The 21282-nt window shown below is 38.2% G+C and overlaps 1 protein-coding gene across 2 annotated transcripts; it reads right to left on the bottom strand.

Moving 5' to 3' along the window:
* Nucleotides 1-545: 545 nt before the first annotated feature.
* msna (moesin a) lies at nucleotides 546-20765 on the bottom strand. Of its 2 annotated transcripts, XM_028031404.1 has the most exons (13): nucleotides 20476-20765; nucleotides 9679-9762; nucleotides 8341-8436; nucleotides 7971-8245; nucleotides 7790-7873; nucleotides 7398-7544; nucleotides 6209-6305; nucleotides 5959-6122; nucleotides 5648-5778; nucleotides 5258-5418; nucleotides 5070-5162; nucleotides 2831-3061; nucleotides 546-2641 (listed from the first exon to the last, which is right to left on the bottom strand). In XM_028031404.1, exons 1-13 carry the CDS (start codon nucleotides 20485-20487, stop codon nucleotides 2477-2479), a joined length of 1740 nt encoding a protein of 579 aa, XP_027887205.1. In that variant the 5' UTR covers nucleotides 20488-20765; the 3' UTR covers nucleotides 546-2476. The 2 variants fall into 2 exon arrangements, with proteins under 2 accessions (XP_027887205.1, XP_027887206.1); XM_028031405.1 differs by lacking the exons at nucleotides 7971-8245; nucleotides 8341-8436; nucleotides 20476-20765 and having other exon boundaries at nucleotides 9679-9737.
* Nucleotides 20766-21282: the final 517 nt, after the last annotated feature.

The raw sequence follows: 21282 nt of genomic DNA on the forward strand, positions 1-21282 counted from the left end.
TTGTACCCAGCAAATCATAATGTACGGTACTTCATTTTCTGTTTAGGCCTGAGAAGCCAACAGTACTGCTATATATTTCAGTTGTAAACTCTACTTTTGCACAGGCCTGCAGTCTCAATGCAGATTTTCGGTTCTTGAATCTTGGTTTCTGTAGAACCTAAATTTATTTAATATGTGAAAGCTGGTGTCTCTGGAAGAGTTAAAAGCTCCTTTAAAGACCCTGTATGCATGTTACGATTTTGACTTGTTTTCTGTATTTTGATGTTTATGTAAACTTCAAGCTTGTAACTTCTACTTGGCGTGCCTAATGTTAATCTCAAGAGGGTTCCCAAATACATAAAGGTTAAAAACAAAAATAAAGATCTAAATAACTTTTACATTGATTAAACGGATGTTATGAAGATGGGAAAAAAATGTGCTATGTTGAAAATAAACTTCTGCTGTTAAGAGACTGAATTCGACTTGAAATGAAATGAGCCACCTAGTGGAAGAGAGTGGAATTTGACCTCACAGTGCCAGAAATAAGGAAGTGAAGGGAGACAACATTTTTACCAAACTTTTATTAGTTGTTGCTGAATAGTAAGAACAGGGCAAAACACTGCGTCATTTTAGTTGTTCACCATTTCGTTGTTTCTTTCTAAAGAGCAAACACACCCAAAAACAGTTTGTTGCAATTATGCTTCAAATCCTTGGACTGAAGGCATGAGACTGCTGCATCAACACAAAGGAGGCCACAACATTTGTATGACTTTTCTAATTTATTTGAAGATTTAAGGCATGATTTGTTGGAAATAGTCCAGACTGTTTATGAAATACTTTAGAAAAAAAAAAAAACATTTTGTAAAAGTCATTATGAAAATAAAGTGTTCTGAAATATTCATGACTAAAATACATTCTCCATTAAAGGGAAAATAAATTTTCCAAAAAGGTCCTTAATTGCTACAAAAAAAAAAAAAAAACGTTTTAAAAATACATGAAATAAAATCAAACTTCATCAAATGGCATCAGAAAAAAAAAAAAGTCAATTTTTGTACATATTTTTGGGGGCTTGGTTCCAGTATCTGTTTATGGCACAATCATCAAGCTTTAGAGGTACAGCATACCTTGTCAGTTTTTTTTTATTTATCTTTTAACAAGTTCTGGTGTATAAATGTTGTTCCTTTTTAACAAAGTGATACTATTGGCAAGATTTGCTTCATTTTTTTAGTTTGTCTTGTACAAAAACATCTAAAATGTCCTAAAGTGTCAGAAACATCACATCCCAATGATTCCAACTATGACATACAAAAAATTAGTTAAACACATACAGTATATCGAAATCCGCATGCAAAAGCAGAAAAGGTGCCCCTCTTTTATGTTTCAAATTTTAAAGTGAATTATGATTTTCTTCCCAGTGCATATCTATTTATTATATGCATTTAGATGAAACAAACAGTTGCAATTATGGAGCTGAGCAGTTATAATCTAGAGAAGGAAAGACTGAAACGCCACTTCAGTGAAATTCTTTTACCGTTTTATGTTTATGCAGCTTAGCAATCAAATATCCTCATTAGAAATTAACTACAACTTTAAAAACGCATAGTTCAATACGTAAAACTTTTAGACATTTTAGAAAAATTAGGAAAAAGTGAATTAAAGTCAGTAAATATGACAGTGTTTGTATGCGACCTTGAAAGTTTGCAAAGGTTTTTTGTTGACCAATCATAATTTGTCTGCACAGATCCAAAAGTAAATTTAAAAAAATGCCTAAAAAAAAAGACAAAAACAGACCAAATGTTTGAAATGGTGTTTAAATCTTTAATATCACATTATTATGGATTGGGTCGTAAATACTGATGATTGGTTTTGAAATAGTTGGCAAATTTTGAATGCAGACAAATGAGAAATCCATGAAATCTGCAAAAAGAAATAGTAATAAAAAAATAATACTGCTTTATTACGCTCCTCATAGACAAAGATGCATACTGTATGTGTGCTGAACACGGAGAAGAAGCCTCATGTCAAATCAAAAAGATAATCCATCCTGATATGAAGAACTATTGCATGATGACAGCAAAAGTATGCCTGCAAATCAGATTCTAAGCAGTGCCAAATTTATGCCTTCATTTTAAAATAGTGACAGAAAATATATAAAGAAACTAAAAGATCTTTGCTCATTGAGTCATAATACAGGCATAAGGCCTTTGCTAATATGCTACATAGCCCCTTCCCCTATCAGGAATATACTACCAAAATACAGTATGTCCCTTTACAACCAGTGACTTGCCAAAAATTCTAATTTAGAAATAAAAACAGTTGGAATTTTCCACATCCATATTTGTACAATGTGCTGTGCTTTTTTGCAGCTATGTCACGTTGATCTGATTTTGTTTGTGTACAGAAAAAAAAACAACAGCTTGAGTGAGGCAGGACTGCAGTCCAAGCAGCAGGGACCCCGGCTAGAGCGGGGCCCGTTTTGCGTTGCCGATCGAGCGCATCACATGCATTCGAACTCGTCGATGCGCTGTTTGGTGTTGCCCGACCGGATCTGTCTGAGGGTCTTGTACTTGTCGCGTCCAGCTTTCATGTTCTCTGCGTGGATCATGTCGTTCACCGTCTTCTTGGTGTCATCTCGGGCGTTGGCCAGCTCTGAGCTCAGAGCCTAAGAGGGAAAAAAAACCCCACAACATTCAACACAGCAAAATATGGAAATAAATAAATAACACTGTAGCTAATAAAAGCTGGAGGTGTTTTAATTTGATCCAAACTATTAGATAAACTAAAAGTGCTTACACCAAACCTCTCAGAAGTACGAACAACCAATCATAAGGAGATATAAACCCAGCCTTACAAGTAGATGTTTCTGCAGACGCTCGTTCTTCTCGGCTTCGGTCATTCGCTCCTCTTCGCTGCGGTCCTTGTACGTAGCCGCAGCCGTGAACTCAGCGCTAGCCTCGGCGCTGCTCTCGTCATTCTCGTCATGCTCATTCTCGGCATTGAGTGGCTCCTGGACATGGGCCGCCATCACTTTGTTCTTAAGCTCTTCTTTGGTCTTCTCCAGGTCCTCCTGCACTGTGGTGGCCTGAGGGCGACAAGAAATGATAAGAGGCCGGTGCTGATCATTATTTATAGCCCTATAAAACAGAGTTTGCTTTCTTTGTGTGCTTATGTCTGCATATGGGAGGGTATCAAAGGAAAAAGGAATGCAACATGAGCTGATAGTGGTGCCAGCAACGGAGATTGGAATGTCTGAGTGCTCAAAAACTGCACAACACGGAAACTTGGCACAACCGTTAAGATTTTAAACAGGATTTCCAGCACGTAAAGAGAACCTTAGTCACACTAACAGGAAATCACCAATAGCCCTGGCAGGGCTTGTTTTTGATCATAATGAAACCCAAGGGGAACCTAGGAGCTTTGAGCACACAACGATAATCTGAAAACTAGATTTATTACACTTTAACTACAATTTACTTATTTTTAATTTAGAAGCAGAGTATTTTCACCTCTTTTTATTTCCTCTAAAGAAAGTTTAAAACCAGGTTAAACCACTCTAAATGCCAGTAAATCTCTAGGCGTGTAGCAAGATGACAACTTGCGATTTTAAAAGATCACAGTATTTCTTGTTGACGTTACATCCAACTAATAAAGCGCTAGCTAGCTGGCTGCTGTTAGCGTATTACTTCCTCTGCTGTAGTGTAGGCAATTATTATGAGCCCGAGATTAAAAAAAAGTGACTGCTTTGAACTCCATGCTGTTTGTCTATGTTTGAAACGTAATTTGAAGAAAGACAGGAAGTAGTTCTTCGGTTGTAACTTGTCATCAGGGTGGTTGATAGCATGCATTAATCTGAAAGTCCGACTTTCAGATTCTCTGATAAAATAACACTGACATCATAAGAATGATGGAGAATTCCTATGAATAAGAATAATTATGAATAAGAATGGTGCCTAAACATCATTCTTATGATGGCTAACAGTTAGCTGCTAACAGAGGTAAAGTTAGCATCTGTTTTACAACTTAACTAAAAGACTGGACTGCATTTAATCTCTTTAGTTCATCTACAGAACAACATATAAATGACTTTTCCTAAAACACAGTTTGAGTTTCTATTTCTGAAAATAAAGAAGATTTCTTTAAGCTAGACAAGTTTTAAAAACCTGATCTAAATATTTTACTCTAATTACAAATTAAATCCAAGGTTTGTGATTCAAAAGGTTTTGTGTAAACTGGTTTTCCCCAAATTACTGCTGAAATCTCATCTTGTTCTTCTGGATGTATCATTACATATAAGACACATAAAAACAAGAAAATTATTGTTTCCCACTGAAAGGTTGGTCATTAGGAAAATGCCACACTACTGCCTTCTCATTTCTCGCCACATGGTGGCTCTAGAGTACATGCCTTTTTTTATTGCTCAATAGTCGAAGGAGGAAATGAAGCTGCTCATCACTGCTTGCTCTTAATACCTCCTGCTTACTTTCACACATGAATATGACTTTATTGCATAAAAATAAAAAGATTTATGCATATCCGCTGACCTTCTCAGTCAGGACACAAATCTTAGTCACTTTCAAGCCACATAGATTAAAGCTATTAAAACCTGGCAATGTGCTAAGGCCTGTCATGATAACAGATTTTTCTGGATGCTAAATTGTCATGGGCACATCCCCCACGTTGCTACCGATCTCCGTATTGGTGAATACATGTGTGAGCGTTTGTGAGTGCAAACGGGTGAATGTTGCTCTAATGTAAAGAGATTTGAGTGGTCAAAATGAAAAAGGAAAAGTTTTTTATGAAGTTCCTGTAAACAAAAATGTTCTTTAGCTGATAAGAAACCAGGTCTCTACACGTTGCCATATAAACATCACATTTTTCCCCAACAGTATGTGAAACATGGACTCATCTGAGACCAGAACACGTGTTCAGTATTTTTCTGTCCAACTGAGAGGAGCAAGTTGAGATATTATAAATGCTGGAATGTAAAACCCCAACATTTTTCGAAGCGAAATTTGCCACCTGACATCTGTAGACCTGTGCATCCTATGAAGTCAAATGTGTGAAAAAAGAAGCAGAAACTTGGACCACACCTTCTGCTGCCACTCAATTGCCTCTTCTTCTTTCTTCTTTTTAGCATCCTCCAGGAGAGAGATCTTTGAAGTCAGGTCAGCCAACTCTGTGGCCTAAAAACGATAGTAAAGAAAAAAAAACCTTAAGGCAAGCGAAATCATTAACACATTGTTTTAGACATCACACCAACATGTCTGTTGTGACGGACCAGGTGTTCTTGGTTCTTCATCTGGTTCTCTGACTGCTGCAGCAGTGCCATCTTGGCTTCCTCAGCTCCCTTCAGCTCAGATTCCAGACGTTCGGCCTCCTCCTGAGAACGCTTCCTCTCCTGCTCCAGCTCCAGAGCCCTCTGAGTCTGCTCCTCCAGCTCTGTGTACATAATCAAAATTAATGGTAACAACTATTTAAAGCAAACATTGCTTTATTGATTGTAGGGCAAGAGTCTGAATCTGCAGTTTTCGAGGACCAGAGGAAGTAACTGCCATTTGATTCAGGTGTATTGAACCAGGGATACATCTACTAGTCCTTGCGGACAAGAGTCTTAAATATACTTAAAACTTTTGAGTAAGTTTTACTTGGTTGCTGAAATGTTCCCCACCTTGTTGGGCTTTTTTGGTCTGATCTTCAATCTGCTTCAATTTCTCCATCAGCTCCTCCTTCTCTTTCTCAATCTTTTCCTTCTCTTTTTCTGCGACCTCTCTTTTCCTCTTTTCGTTCTCCAACAGAGCCCTAAGGGAAAAAAAAGGAGAAGATACATCAGATTGTTCACCATAGTTTTCAACTTAAATATATACAGTGAACAGAGACCCACTTATTGCAGAGCTCCAATAAACAAAATTTTTTATAACAAAGAAACTGGGACGTTATTTATTTCTATTGTCAAATTCCACCATATTTGTCCATTGGTACCTCTCCATCTTTTTGTGGTTCTTCTCCTCCCGAGCCTGCGCCTTCATTTGCTGCACCTCAATGGTGTCGGGTTTGCGGCGGCGCATGTACAGCTCATGGTTGCCCATGCACAGAGCCAGGATGCGTTTGTTGATGCGCAGCCTCGGAGCGTAGAATACAAAGTCCTGTAGTTTAAGTACAATTAAAGATTTTTTTGTAAAACATCAAATGAAAAATACATTTTAATAATTTTATTTACACTAAAACATACTGGTGCTTTCTTGTCAATTGGTTTGATGACAAACTTCTTGTCGTTGAAGGAAATGTTCCTTATTTCACTCCAAGGAAATCCAATTTTGGGCGTCATTCTGTTAAAGGTGGCAAGACAAAATATTTAGTTATTTAGTGCTATAGAAATTATTCCAACAAAAATACAGAGTTGGTCTATTTTTGGGCTTAAAATCCAATAAATAAACCAGGATCATTGCTACTCTTCAGACTACAGGACTGAGGGACAACTAAATACACCATTCCTTGTTTTTCTTTTTTAAAAAAGTTTCACAGTTCGAACACATTAAATGTGGGGTCCCCCAAGGAGTTGTGTTAGGCCCTAAACTCTATATCAAAACATTTCAGTTTCCTCTGCTTAGGGAGCAAATCACAAATAATAAACAGAAAATATGGTTTGTGAAATGTTAAAATTTCCAAATACACTGTGATTACATATTCATAAACTGGAATGAACTAAAGCAGAACAATTTTGGTCATCATAAATTAAATACATAAACAGGTCCATCTATATTTATTTACACATGTTAAATATATAAAAAAGAATTTACATGAATTCATGTCATATTGTAGTAGCATAATTTCAAGCTGAAAAACCTCACCTTTAAATTTGGTACATTTACTTGGTGGAGAAAAATAATCAAATGTTGTGAATAATGAGCTCAGCAGATCCAGAAATTGCTGCAAGAAAATAACTTTTTGTCCATAAGTATCAGTAATTACAGTCAGATTAATAATTTAAAAGTTGACAAAACTGGAATAGTGCCAACAATTTTCCACAGAAAACTGCAGCAAAGAGTGGCATCTAGGGGTCCAAGAGTTTTCATAAACCGTTTCTCAATATCTTCATGCAAACCTGCTGTTTGTTGCATGGAAAAAAGCCTTCTTTGTCCCAACAAGATAAACCTACAAGGACTTTTCCGGAAGCAGCCTAGCTTGGTCTGATGGGAATAAAGCTGATTGTTCCACCAACAACAATCCTCAAACATAAATCTTTTAGAAAAACTTTGAGGTTTCCCTTCCACTGTATGCTCCAACCTTGAAAAATGCTACTCAAAGAAACTACTTATTTACACTGCTTTACCAGGGGTGCAATTAATCTGAATGAAAAATCTCCTCCTTGCTGTTTTTTTTTTAGAACAAATAAAACCTAAACCAAGACAATGACTTACTTGTCATTCTGTTCATAAATGTTGAGACCCAGAGCATCCACTCCCAGAAACAGCTCAGTTCCTTTCTTGTTCTTGATGTTGAAGTAGTTGACTCCATACATCTCCAGATCCTGGGCGATCTTCAGGTACTCCATCATGGATTCCTCCCTGTGAACACGAGTTTCAGCTCTCGGTTGGAGACTCACTGAGACGCCCAGAGGGCCAAAAGGTCCTGACCCTCATGAGCAATCTGAGCTTAAGCTATCAGGCTCCAGTCGAAGGTCAAGCAATAGAGGTAAAAAAAAAAATTCACTTTGGCAGAAAAGCTTTTATTAACCAAAGGCACAAAAGTGGTGAAAAAATGTGCAGAAGAACTTCATTTAGAAGAAGAAGCTGAAGCAAGTGTGAGTCACCTCATCATGCCCTTGTGTTCTTCATGCCACACTTGAATCCTCTCCTCCCACTGCTCTTTGTTGAGTTTGTGCTGATCCAGTACTCTAGGAACATGGGACACAACCGTGCGTCATTCGGCGCACTAACATCAACAGCCAGATAGATGTGACGACAGGAGAGGAACAATAAAAGCAGCGCTACCTCTGAGGGAGCAGGTTTTCACTGCTCAGGTAGCCCGACGTGTGCACCTCCTTGTTGTAGTCGCCGAACTTGGCCTGCACGGCGTAAGAGGCCAGGAGCACCGCCGTCTCAGGGGGGCAGTAGATGTCGTCGTTTAGGATCGCCTCCTTCACCTGCAGGAAGAAGAGCCGCTGTGTGGCATCCTGGATCAGCTCCTCCGTTACATCCTCAGGGAAGAACTTGCCACGGAACTTGAAAAAGAGCGGGTTTTCCTTCCTCACATCCTGGGCTGTCACCTAAAATACAAGATGAGGTCAGAGGTGGAGGGTTTACAACTAAGGATAGCATAAAGAAGAAGTAGACAAAAAAAAGAGTTGAATAGAGAGCTCACCTTCTTATTGAGCTTCAGCCAGGTAGAGAAACCCTTTGTATCCTGGTACTGGAGTCCGAAGTACCAAACCTCTCTTAGTCCAATGGTCTTTACCACCTTAAAATGTCAAAAAAAAGGATCATTTGTCTACAAGCTGTCACTGAATGGGCTTTTCTCTAAATGATTCAGTTTCCTACCACATGCAAAAACATATAAATCCATGTGATGGACTAGCGACCTACCAAGGGAGTACCGAACACTTAGGCACATCAGGGCCAAAGAGGATGAATAAAATAAACACGCTTTGGTTCACCTGTTCAGTTACTTGATATACAAATAGCAATGCAGCCAATCAGATGGTAGTAGTGCAGTGCACTTAGGAATCTAGGCATAGTGATCAACCAAGTTCATTCAAGGTACAGAGAGAGGCATCTCTGTATGAACAACACATCAAACCTCGAAGCACTTAGTCAAAAATAAATGATTTGAAAAAGGGAATTTATTGTTATTGAATGATGTTTCCTTTAGGCAGCAATGAGTTGTTTAAACAAAATGCTTTCATCACAAATTTTATAAATAACCAAATTAACATCAATAAATCAAGATCGTAATGAGTAGAATCACTGGAAGCAAAAATACACTACATTATTATCACTGTGACACACTAGAGATTAAAATTATACAGCTGTAGGTTTAAATGTGACCTAATTAATCATACGTATTCACTGTAGCTGTGTATAAATGTCATTCAAACTTTGAGCAAACTATTAAACTGTTGCGAAATACCAAAAAAAAAATTTTAATTCAGCGTATTTACATGGAGTATTTTTGAGCAAATCAACCAGACTATGCAAAGCGTAATTTCGTCAGTTACTGATGCTATGAAAGGCTGCAACAAATACTAAGCAAAGGTTGCAAACTAGCATAGACCACACATCTCAGAAAAATGGCAAGAGATTTTCCGGGAGTTGTACTTTTGGCGATGTTGCATGTTGAGATGTAGAGAAATAAATGCAATTCTACATCGAGTTATGGGAATATCTAGGAAGACAACTGATCACTTATGTGAGGCAAATTTTCACTACGTTAGAACGTATTTGTACGTAATTGTGCTTCCATCTACCCTTTGGTGCATTAATCATTTTTCCAAAAAGCCCAATGCCACCCCAAGCCACCATAAAAACTGTTTTTGAGAAACTAAGGAAATTATTTCCAATTTTGCCATTCCTGTCAATCTTTTCCAATACGATACTTCAAAATGCCCATAAAAAAATGTTGATGGGAATACAATTTGTGGCATACAAGTCTAACCAGTCAGACATTAACAGAGAATAGTAAGTAAGTCAGTTAGTATCATACCTGGTCAAAGAGTTGCTTCCCCGTTGTGCTGGGCTGAATGGCAAACTCCAGTTCAGCATCCATCGTGATAACACGCACACTGACCTGATTGAAAAGAGAGAATAGAAGAAAAAAATATTTATTGAGATATAGGTAATCCAAACATCACTCTTTACAGATTTAAATCATTTTACTCATAGGAACATGTAGGTTAGCAACTGATGGTGTAAGAGTTGAGCAACTCCATTGCCATCATAGCCATTCGGCTTGACGAAGTGAATCAACGGTGCAGACAGAGTGTCTGCATACCATTGAACGAGATTGTGTAATGCTATAACCTGACATTGCTACCAAATTCATAAGCATTTCTACAAACTTCTATTATATGTCTATACATGATGCTTAGCCCTCTTAAAGCCATGCGGAGCCAGTTCAAAGGATAATTGGTACATGTGGCTGTTTAGGGATTCTCACATTTCACAGGGCAAATTGAATTGAATGTTCATGAAGACAACAAAAATATGAGTGTAGTTTCATAATTTATTTAACCTTTTGACACCGCTATTCTAAGACGTCCATTTTGATATTGATCCTGCTGTTTTTAGCTACCAAATTCAACAAAGAGAAAATCAACTCCATTCATACAAATTAAAAAAATTAAATAGTTATCTAATGCAGGCAACATGTGTACTGTTCATAAGTTTTTAGTAAAAATCTGAAAATCCCTTCTAGGAATTAATTTGTGGCTTTTTGTGACTAAATTAAAAAAATATTGTTGTAAACATAGAAGGCAAAAACTCCTGGTGGACTTTACCCACTCGTGGTGGGAATCCCACTGAAATTGTACCTAAGGCCCAGTGCAACTTTTAACCAAAATAAACAGAAGTTAAGGATTTCTGTCTTTATGTCAACAGCTTAAATAAAGCTCTGAAAAAATTAAGAGACCACTTACAATGATTAGTTATTCTGATTTTGCTTTTCATAGGTATATGTTTGAGTAAAATGAACATTGTTCTTTTATTCTATAAACTACTGACAACATGTCTCTGAAACTCCAAGCAAAGATTTGGTATTTATTATCAGAAAATGAGAAATGGTCAAAATCATGAAAAAGATGCTTTTAGACCTCAGATAATGCACAGAAAACAAACTCGTGTTCATTTTGAAACAATAATGCTAATGTTTTAACCCGAGAAAAGTTCAGAAATCACTATTTGGTGGAAAAACCATGATGTTTTCAATGGGGTTCAGCACAGTGGACTCTGTATACTATTAAAAAATGTTAAATAAGGATATATAATCCTGGACATAGAAATAGGTTTATTTAAAACATCATGTTTTAGAGCTAGAGGACAACATACAGAAACACTGTACTCATAGGAAGCCATCTAATTATGCATTATTTAAAAAAAAAAAAGGAAGTCCAAACAAAGCTGCCACCACCATACCAATTCTGTATTGTTTTAAAGAGTGAAATTTATTGAAAACCCTGCTTCATGGTTCCACACTGCACTGATAGTCACTGCCAGTCTGGCTTCAAGTGTAGAAGTTATCTACAGGAAGTAACCACATCCTCTGGAGGCTGGGCCATGTGAGGCAAGACGGCTAAACACTGATCTCTCATGAGAGTCGTCTACATCCTGTCATGTATCAAAAAAGCCTACATGCTGCTAAACTTTCTGCTCTACTAAAGCCAAACATGAGCACAGTTATTATGGATTTATTATCTCTTCAGGGAGCAAATTCTATAGTTCAGATAGTTTTTTCTTTTTTACACATAGTCAACACTTGGATGTGCTTATCTTATTATTACTCTTATTCTCTCTCAAAAAGGTCACCCAGAGTCAAAACTGATTTAGTAAGCTGACTCTGTTGCTTTCTCTGTTAAAGAAAACTTAAACAGCAGCATGCATCCCTATTGGGAAATAACTGTGCAGGCAGAGGCCCACGCCTGCCCTGAACAACAATGGTGTGCATTATTTCCCAGTTGCGGGGCCTCGATTAGAGTTGCGTTCTTTCCCAACCATGTCAGCAAGACCCCATTTTACTGCTCAGGACACTTTCTCCTCTGCCACTTCCTGTCATCCGCTGTAGTTAAAGACTCCGAAGTGAAGCCTTCAAGCTGAGTCTGTACTCTGAGTCAACACAGTCAGATGAAGTAATTCATTTGTAGAAACATTTAACCAACACCTCTGAACATGGCGGAACACCTTTTTTCTTTGGTTTAGAGCAGAAAAGAGTTCAGCTCATCGCCACAGTGGTGGTGATCGAGCGGTTTCATTTCCGGAGTGAGAATGGTTAATCTTGCATGAAAAGGGAACTATGCATCTAAATTTTCTGCCTGCTTAGGGTGTGTCTCTTATGGCCTGAACTCAAAAACACTTCAGAGGCTATTTTTAGTACCCAGTTGAAAAAACACCACCCTCAGGTCCATGTGTTAAGTTTCCCTGGCTTCTCTTTTTTGCTGTTCCCAACATTGAATCCAGTTATATTTGATCATTGGCTTGTTACTGGCATGTGTAGCTTTTGTCAAGGTTCTTTAAGCATCCTGAATGGCATCAGCTGTATTTGTTCCATGCTGCATGCCACGCTTGTTGCTTTTTACAACCAATGTATCCTACCAACACTGACAGCATTTGAATAACTGCTGGCATAATTTTTACGATATTGGCTATTAATTGCTGACAAAAGGCAGCAAACATACAGCTTTTGAAGCAACAGTTCATGGGGGCAACTTTTTTAATTTCCTCTGACTGCTAGTTGTTCTTCAGTGCTAATGCTAGCTAGCTGCAACAAGTACATTTTCGGTTTCTTTTAAGACGTACATGTCTCTGTCCTCCTCTATCACAGTGCTTCAGCTAACATTTTTGTTAGCATTAGTGTCAAGCTGCTATATACTTAAGCTTTGCTAATGGCTAACATGCTAAAAGGGGCGGAATTAAAATAAAAATATTTAAACATCATCTGCTGTTATTAGGGCTGAAGTTTTATTTCGTCATTGTCATACAGGTAGTTAGGAAAAATATGGTTACAACTGTTCATTTTTTTGTAAAACTCGAAAAAGGAGTGCCCAGAAACTTTAGCAAAACCATTGATTTCACCAAGCGGGTGCCAGTGGCAGCTATGACCAACCCTATACATTTTTAGAAATCCATCATGTCACAGCATTTCTGGACCATTACAATTATTACTATAAACTGTAAGATAAAAAAAAATCCCAGAGTAGACCTATAACAGAGGAGTAAGGAGGTAGAGAGGGGTTCTTTCTGATATAGACAAAACGTTCACTGGTCCCCAATAAGACAGACGTGAGGAACTGCATTAAACCATCTTAAAATACAAGGATTTTCCTAATCAAATCACATTCCTTTTGACATGCCCACACAGCAGAAGTTCTGGGATTCTGTGAAGAGTCAGAAAAATGTTGTTGGAATGCTGGGGTTCTGATAGGAGGAAGAGGAGGAACATGAATGAGTCAAGTTCATGTGAAGGTGAACTGCGGAAAATACCCCCAGTTGCATTTCCAGGAAGAGGAAGAGAAACTACTGAAAGAAACCGGATGGTTTAAAGATGAAGAGCAAAAAACTCTGATACAAGATATCCTTTGATTGAACAGTACATCCAAGTTTTTCAAAGCAAAACACTCTGAAGATTAAAATTCATTGTGCACACTTAATATCCTTGCAGTCAGTTGCCCATGATACATTCTCCACAATTTAATCTCCCTGTGCGGTTCGCAACCACAACCCTTTCAACTCAAGCCAAGTCAACACATAAGATAACAGCAAGCGCCTTTGGAAAACAAGAAGAAACCAACTTGTTCATTGACTGCAGCGACTGGTGATGGGTGAGAAATGTGGATAAGTCAAACAAGGTCGGCTTAACTCCAGCAGCTCCTAAACAATAGGATTCCTTAATAACCAGATAGACCACTTGATTTCAGCTTGAATACAAAAAAACGTGTGTCTCTTATCTCTTTCAGTGAAGTGAAATGGTTATTTTAAAATGTTAGCACAAGCCATTTAACAGCTCGGCCAAGAAGTGGGAGTCAAGTGAAGGTATAGAAATAACCTGAAATGACATCTTAGATTAGCACAGCTGTTAACTTCAATATTTATAGCAAACCAATAGAGAAAACCACTGATGGAAAAAAAACACAGTTGTAGTCAGTTAATATATCAATCAATAGTGTTAATTAGTCTTACACTGTTGCACGAGAGTGGGGGAAAAAAATCTGATGGCTTAGTTTAAACTGAGTGACAGGAAGATGGTTGGTGAGAGAAAAAGATGAGGTTTCCGCCAAAGCAGGGACCAAACAGCAGCGCAACTGCTTCACAATGTCACCGCAAGCACTGAAAGACTAAGCTGTTATTGATGATAAAAACTAAAATCACAGTACATTTCCAGATACTATTGTTCATCTGGTAACTTGTTACTGTAGCAGTGATGTGCTTGATATTGGGATGGACCGATAAACACTGGTTGGTCCTAATCACCAAAACAGTGAACACAGCTTTCCAAAGTGCTAACCTCTTGCTTAACAACAGTGAAGTTTCAAAGTTAGCTATTTTGCTATCACTGAACTCAGAGGAAGCACTTAAGGTGTAAAAAGCATTGGGTGGGTACATACATGTCTGCATCCCCGGGTACATACTGGTCATTTCATTGCGACATTATACACTTGCAACTTTTCCATGTATGAAAAGAAGTCACCGAACCAAAGTCACACGACTTTAGCAAACACCACTAACGCTGAATAAATTACAGCAGATTTTCTCTGTTTTCTCCCTTGCAAGCTTTCTACTCATAAGTAGTGGAACATGCCGAGGTTTGCAGATCTCAGAGTTAAAGTAAAGTTCTTCTAAACAGAACGCTTACAAAGTCGTGCTTACAGTAAGTAAAGCTAACTGTGGGTGGGCAAAGAGTATCATAACAGAGGATACTTAAAAATTGAATTATCATCAAAACAATCAACTTTAAATAATGTTTGCAAATCCCATCTATCTATCGTCTTGTGTTTATCCAAGATGGGGATGTAAGGGATGGAAACCACCTCAGTGACGTCCTCCACCTCACTCTGGGGACGTCAGACAGGATAAATAATGATAGGTATTTTCCTTTCGAACCTAAATAAAAGAAAGAACCACAGACAACGTATATGAATTTTATGTAGAGCTTTTGCAAAAGGAGAACACTCTGCCAATTCTTCCTCCGAACAATCCACAGAGCATTCTGATCGGCTCTCACATGAGCTCCTGTTTTTATTGTCAAAGAAGAACAGGCAAGGGGACAGTCAGGAAAACAACAGAGGTCGTAAAGCTTCTAACAAAACATCTAACAACCCAGTTCCAGATGTGATATCTGATCAAAGGTCTGAGCCCGGTTCAAATCTCGGTCAGTACTGTCAATAAAACAAAATACGACTGTTCACAGGGTGTTACTAAATTAGGAGGTGTTCTTGCAAAAGGATTTAAGGTCTGAGAAACTTAATGTTAACTATTTCTCGTAAAGTTGAACAGACAGTAGTGACCTCCAGGTCAGTTAAAGAAGAGAACACTTTAAACAGAAAATCACAAAGATCTATAGGCTTAATATGAACTAAAGTAAGAATAAAATGATAATACCAAAAAATCTCTAACACATAATCGCTTCAGGTACTTCTGGGTTTTCCCTGGGTTCTCCTCCCAGTGGGATGGGCCTCAAAATCCTCCAAAGGGATGGACCCAACAGGGAATTATGACTAGATACCTGAACTACCTCTACTCCTTTTGATGCAGAGCAGCAGCAGCTCTACTACTCTGCTGTACTCCTTTAAAAAAACCACATCTATTTAAAAAAGATAGATATATTTAAAAACAGGATTAAATTAAATTAATATTTGCATCACTTAATGTAGTCGTGTACTGACACAACGTATTTGATAATAGGCGTGTTTTATTTTTAGAACAGTTTTTGTGTTTATAGGACTGATTCTATGCCGTACTTAATGTATCGCCTAAATGACATAACAAATAATGACTAGTAATTATTTCATGTCACCAAAACTTAATGAAAAGATGATTCCCTAATGTCACACCTAAAAAGCACTCAAAAACGTCAACTCTAAATAGTTTTATCTAAGTTTTAAAATGGTAAAACAAACCCTGTTTTACAGTGACTTTTCTCTCACACAGCGCAACATCCTAAATAAATGATAAATGATCCCCTGCAGCAGGCAGGCTAGAAAAATATTTTCAGTACTGTTCTTATATTGTTTAGTATCGAAGAGAAGAAACAAGGGGGTAACATTAGAACCAACAGCTCAAAGCCTTTCCAAAGAAAAGACTGGAAATTGGCCACAAAACTGTGATATCAGTGATTTTAAACAATGTTTAATTGTTTACAAATTGACGCTGTAAAAAAATAAGACTCCTTACTACCTAATTTCAATTATGTGATTTTTATAAGTGCTACATTTTCATTAACGTTTTATTAATTTTCACCACTCCCTAGCTTTGTCTATGATTCAGCAGCATCAGCAAAGCTCATTGATGTCTCCAGTTCGGTTGTGTCATAATGTCAAATACTTTGATTTAGCAGGTCTGTAGGGTATCTAGAACATAAACTCATACTAATCACACCCGTGGTTTGTATAATTAACAATATACTGAATACAGCTGGTGTCATTCTATTGTGATGAAGGTTCCTTACAGGGCGGCTCAGACACTTTCACTATAAAGAGTCCAAAATAATAACAATCACGGTTCATTATAAAGTGTCACTGCAAAAAATAAAATAAAATAAAATAAAATATATATATATATATATATATATATAATAAGAATCACCTCAGCTAAAAATAAACATGTTAACTCAACCATGTAAAACTGTACTTACTCTCAGAAATGTGATGTTCTCACAGCTTTCCAGCAGAAAACATAAAGACTCCACAGCTTTTGATTACATTTTGTCCACCAATTTTACTTCTACTAAGTCCTAATCTCCTCAGTTATGTGCACTACAGAGCCATTTAATCTCCTGCTCACATACCTCCAGCTCTTTCCATTCACCATGTCTCCATAGACACACTTTTTAAAAGTCTGGGCGCTCCAAAAACAGGCAAACATCTACGACATACGGGCTTAAAATGGTAAGTTATGCTCTGTGTTGGGTGCTAATAACAGTAAAAGTGTTTCTGTGTTTGTTTATGGAGCAAACATCAGATTTTATTGTGGGGAACAAAAGGAGAGCATACCAATTTTTTAAAAAATGAATCTTTTAGGCTAAGCTCTTAAGCACTAAAAGAATCTGTTTCAATATTTATGGAAAATATGTGACATCGTGAAATCGGAGTTCCTTAACTTTTTTGAATTATACAGTAGTTACTCAACACCGTTAAGTATAGACTTTCTGTGCAATCACTGTAATAAAGCACATCTGAATTAGGTCATAAAATTGGACAAAGTAGAGATGTAGGAACTTTTGTGCTTGTTGTACTGCAGAAAATACAATCTGAAGTGGGGCTTGGCATCTGAGGACCACGCGGGGGGAAGCAGGGTGGAGAACAGCCAGACCGTGATGTGAAAGTCCATATAAGGCTACAGGCGAGGAAATTACCAGAAAGGAACTGATGTAAGTGCAGAAACCTTGAGTCACAACATCACTTCCTTGGGAAATTGAAGCACTGCCACGAGCACTCCAGCAAAGACAGACTTTTTCAACAAAAATGAATGCTTTTGTGAAACATCTTGATTTCTAGAGTTACTTAAACACTGAGTTTAAAAGAAAACTCCACTGTGATTAACCTGTTTGTTTTTAGTGGGAACTTAACTTTCACTGGCTTCAAGACATCTGTTGAATATGTGCATCTAACTTCCTTTTCTTTATTCACCTCGTCAGCCTAATATTTACATGCCGGTTTCACTCAGTGACACAAAAAGCTGATTGAAGTTGGAGCTAAATCCCCTTCATGAATCTGCAGAAATGAAACTCAACCCCTCCTTCACATCCGCCTAACTTTTAGTTTTAATTAAACCACAAACCCACACAACTCTTTAATTTATTAAAATCCTGCTGCTTCCTCTTTAACATCCATTCTGTCGTGCTCTAGTTTCCCCTTTCTGCCACTTCATTGCATACACCCTGCAGATTCTGCATCACAGCTGCACTTGCTCTGCGCTCATGAACTGTGCGAACTGCCAAATAGCAGCTATTGCAGCTAACTATAAACTCTACTCTAGGTATAAAGGGTTAAAACGGCTGTCAGGAAGTAACTAAACATGTGCAAATGGGTTAGTGCTTCTCTGCTTTGCGGGTGGAACGGCTCACACAAAATGACTGTGAAAATATTCTGTTTTTAAAACAGCTTTATTTTAACTGCTGATAAACATCATCAGCATCAAAACTCACAGGTATCCACTTTTACAGCTTAGGCACAGGTGGATAAAAATAACTGTGCAAAACTGATGTCAGAGGCAACAATGCCTAACATTTTATTCTGGGTGGCAAATTGGGGCGGGGGGCAAAAAATGCAGAGGAAGTTCTGGATAGAAACAATGCTACAGGAAGAGAGCAGGTACAGGAGTTAGAGCCATTTGTACTGGAAATCTGTTTGGAAGCGTTTCACGTTTTCTTTTTTTCATGAAATCGAATGAGAAACGCAGCAGTTAAAACTTCTGAAAGTACTGACTTGACATGCGGGTTTTGTTACAAATAATGAGGAAACTAAGGTCTTAACTGTTATGTTTCAACAACGCCAAAATTTTCCGTTGTAGCGTTCATATGATTTAAAGTCATTGTAATGAGATGATACAGGAACTGCAGCGGTGATTCGAGTTTTCTCCTCCTCTACCTGTTGCTGCTCACTGTCGGCCAAACAGCCGAAACAGGACTAATGCATAAGGAATGAATGGTATGCCTGTTGAGCAGCAGGCTGTAGGGCCTGCGAGGTAAATTAACCTACTAATATCACCTTATTCCACTGGTGCGACTCAAAATGGAGCTAGCTATAGCTAGCTTTAACAGGTCTATTTTATATCTGTGCTTTAGTCTTTGGGTGTAAAGAACTGGAGATTACATTAATATAAATGCATAAACTGATGTAATATACAAGCAGTGATAGAAAAAAGGTTTTTTTGTGTATAATAAAGTAAGTTAAATCATGTAAAACATTTGTTTTAACTCTGAGATACCATGTATTTTTTTTTTTTTTTAACTCAGGCTTATTCTTGGAGACCCAACAAAATATAACTAAACATGGGCCAGTAAGAGATTCTCACAGTATAATACCCTTGAGTAAGACTAGCAAGGTTTCAAAGTATTTACTGAAAAGATTTTAAACAAAAATGTATAAAGGTGCCACTAGAATACCATAACACAGTAGCTATTATGATGAAAATTTTTATATTATAGTATTCATATTGCTCAGAATATTAAATCTTTTTCATATTTGTGTTGAGTAACACAAATATAACAACTGATATCTGTGGGTTAATTAGTTGGGCTGTCTGCTCTGGTAGCCTGCAGTCACCTAGAACACCAGTAGCTTGTCAACTTGATGGCAATCACTTAGATTCTTCACCAGCGACTATCTGTTTTCTTCTGACTGCTAATGCTCTCAAAATAACCAAATTTGTATTTCTTGTAAGCAAGAGGAAAGTGCGGCAGCCTTCTTTTAGCAAGCTAAATGGCAGTGCGCAGCAACATGTAAGAGAGGGCAGCACATGCTTTGCTACCTTTTGAACTGTTGGTATACGTTGATTCCGGTAACCAGCCAGTGAAAAGTCTCTAAACCTCTAAAAGGTATTTCAGCCACCTGACCAGAAGTGTGCAGAAGCAAGTTAAATTGCAGGAATGGTTTCGGACGTGTAACTTTGGTTATTTGATTCATGTGACCAACCCACGCCAAATTCAAACTCCGTAACATATAATAAAACATATAATCATGGACAATGAACTGGACGTCCTAATGGCCCCGTAGGCTGATCATCTTCATCTCACTGGCCATGCCTTCTGCCATCTCCCTTAAAACTGACTGTGAATTTGAATACTTTACTCCAATGATTTCCTTTCATTCTCTTAAAAAGTTTTTTTTTTTTTTACTGAGCCAAGTCCAACAGTTAAAATGTTAAATTAGAAGCCACAATAAACTGTGTCCCCCAGTGATAAAGAGGCATTGTCATTGTGTTCCCCCCTTGCTTTTCTTTGTCCAGAACATGACCAGCACCGACACAGATTTCCAGGGCTTAGGTTCTTCATTCTCAGCTCATCATCCACAGCCCTAAATGTATGGTTTCCCAACGCTACACGTAGGTAATCTCCCCTTTTAGTCGCCCCTGGATTTTGGGCAGCACAGCTGGCCAGAGGGACAGTTCAAATCCCTCCTTGTTGGAGCAGCCTAAATAAAGAGGCCTTGGAAAAAAGAAAGGCTAGCTCAGCTCGGCTCGCTAAAGCAGCAGGCCACACTTCCGCCCAAAACTCCCCAGAAAAAGAGAGCGGAGTATCTCGGTCTGCGTGAGCGGAGCTGAGTTTACATTGAGGCGTTTAAGTGAAGTTTGAAGAGCAAACGGCGGGCTGAGGGTTTTGATTTAAAGGCGCTAATTTTAGTGAGCCGAGAGGCGGCGGCAGCGCGCAAGCGCACACACTTAACGGAGAGACAGCAGCGACCCTCCGCTGAGTTTCAAAGGATGCTATAAAACACCTCTAACTTCTCACTAACTCGCTTCTGTATGACCGCGGATTAGCAGGATAAAGCGGTTCCTCTTATTGTATTGGGAAATAACAAAAGAGAAATTTGTGAAATTAAAATATTGCAACAATTCTTGCAGTGTTCGCTCTTACCGTTTTCGGCATCTTCCCCGTCCTTTTTTTTTGCCTTCTTTACAGATTTTCCTTAAACTTGTTAAATCAGCTTGACTAGTTGGGAAAACTTTTTCCCATCAGAACAACGGCACCAAGTAAACGCCCTCCCGGGTCGATGATACTTTTTGCTACACTACAAAAAGCTTCTTTTTTTTTAATTTTCAAAGCTGCGCTCCAGGGAGGGTTTCTCTTTGTTTCCCCTTAAAGTAAAGCGGAGTGGGAGCTTGATTTCCTGCTAACGGTACCCCTGCTGCTGCTGCAAAAAAAAAAAAAAAAAAAAAAAAAACCACACCCAGAGCGATGACAGGACAGCAGCCAGCCAGACAGAGGCTCAGAGACAGGGCTCAGGCCAGCAGCTGACTCCGCCTGCGGCACCCGCATCATCATGACTGTACACCGGTTCTAGATTAAAAAAAAAAAAAAAAGAGGGGAAAAAGAGTTATTTTAGCAGACATGATCTCTATTGCTCAAATGTTGCATCAGTTCGGACTCTGGGGAAATTACGGGGATGCAAACATCCGGGCTACTCTTAATAATGCAGTAGCGGTGCTATGATCTGAAACGGAGGGGGAGCTAAACCCAGCTCTGACTTTCTGGTGTTCTCAACGCAAGATTTTTTATGTTTTTACTGTCTGACATTTAATCAAACTAAATATATTCTACTGGAGGCTTATTGTGTAGGTAAAGTTATAATTTCTAAGAAATGAGTGAAGAAAAAGTTCATTTGTTCTGGAATTAATAGAAATAATTGTGGGAGGTAATTTTGTCCTGAAGTAGGAAAAATGT

The sequence above is a fragment of the Xiphophorus couchianus genome, chromosome 11 (assembly GCF_001444195.1).
Source record: "Xiphophorus couchianus chromosome 11, X_couchianus-1.0, whole genome shotgun sequence".
Taxonomy (NCBI): Eukaryota; Metazoa; Chordata; class Actinopteri; order Cyprinodontiformes; family Poeciliidae; genus Xiphophorus; species Xiphophorus couchianus.

Excerpts from the sequence above, each read along its gene's own strand:
- msna (XM_028031404.1), bottom strand. Across the intron at positions 8,437-9,678 it reads GGAAGCAACTCTTTGACCAG|GTGGTAAAGACCATTGGACT; the intron begins GTATGATACTAA and ends TGACATTTTAAG. Across the intron at positions 5,419-5,647 it reads GACCAAAAAAGCCCAACAAG|AGCTGGAGGAGCAGACTCAG; the intron begins GTGGGGAACATT and ends TTATGTACACAG.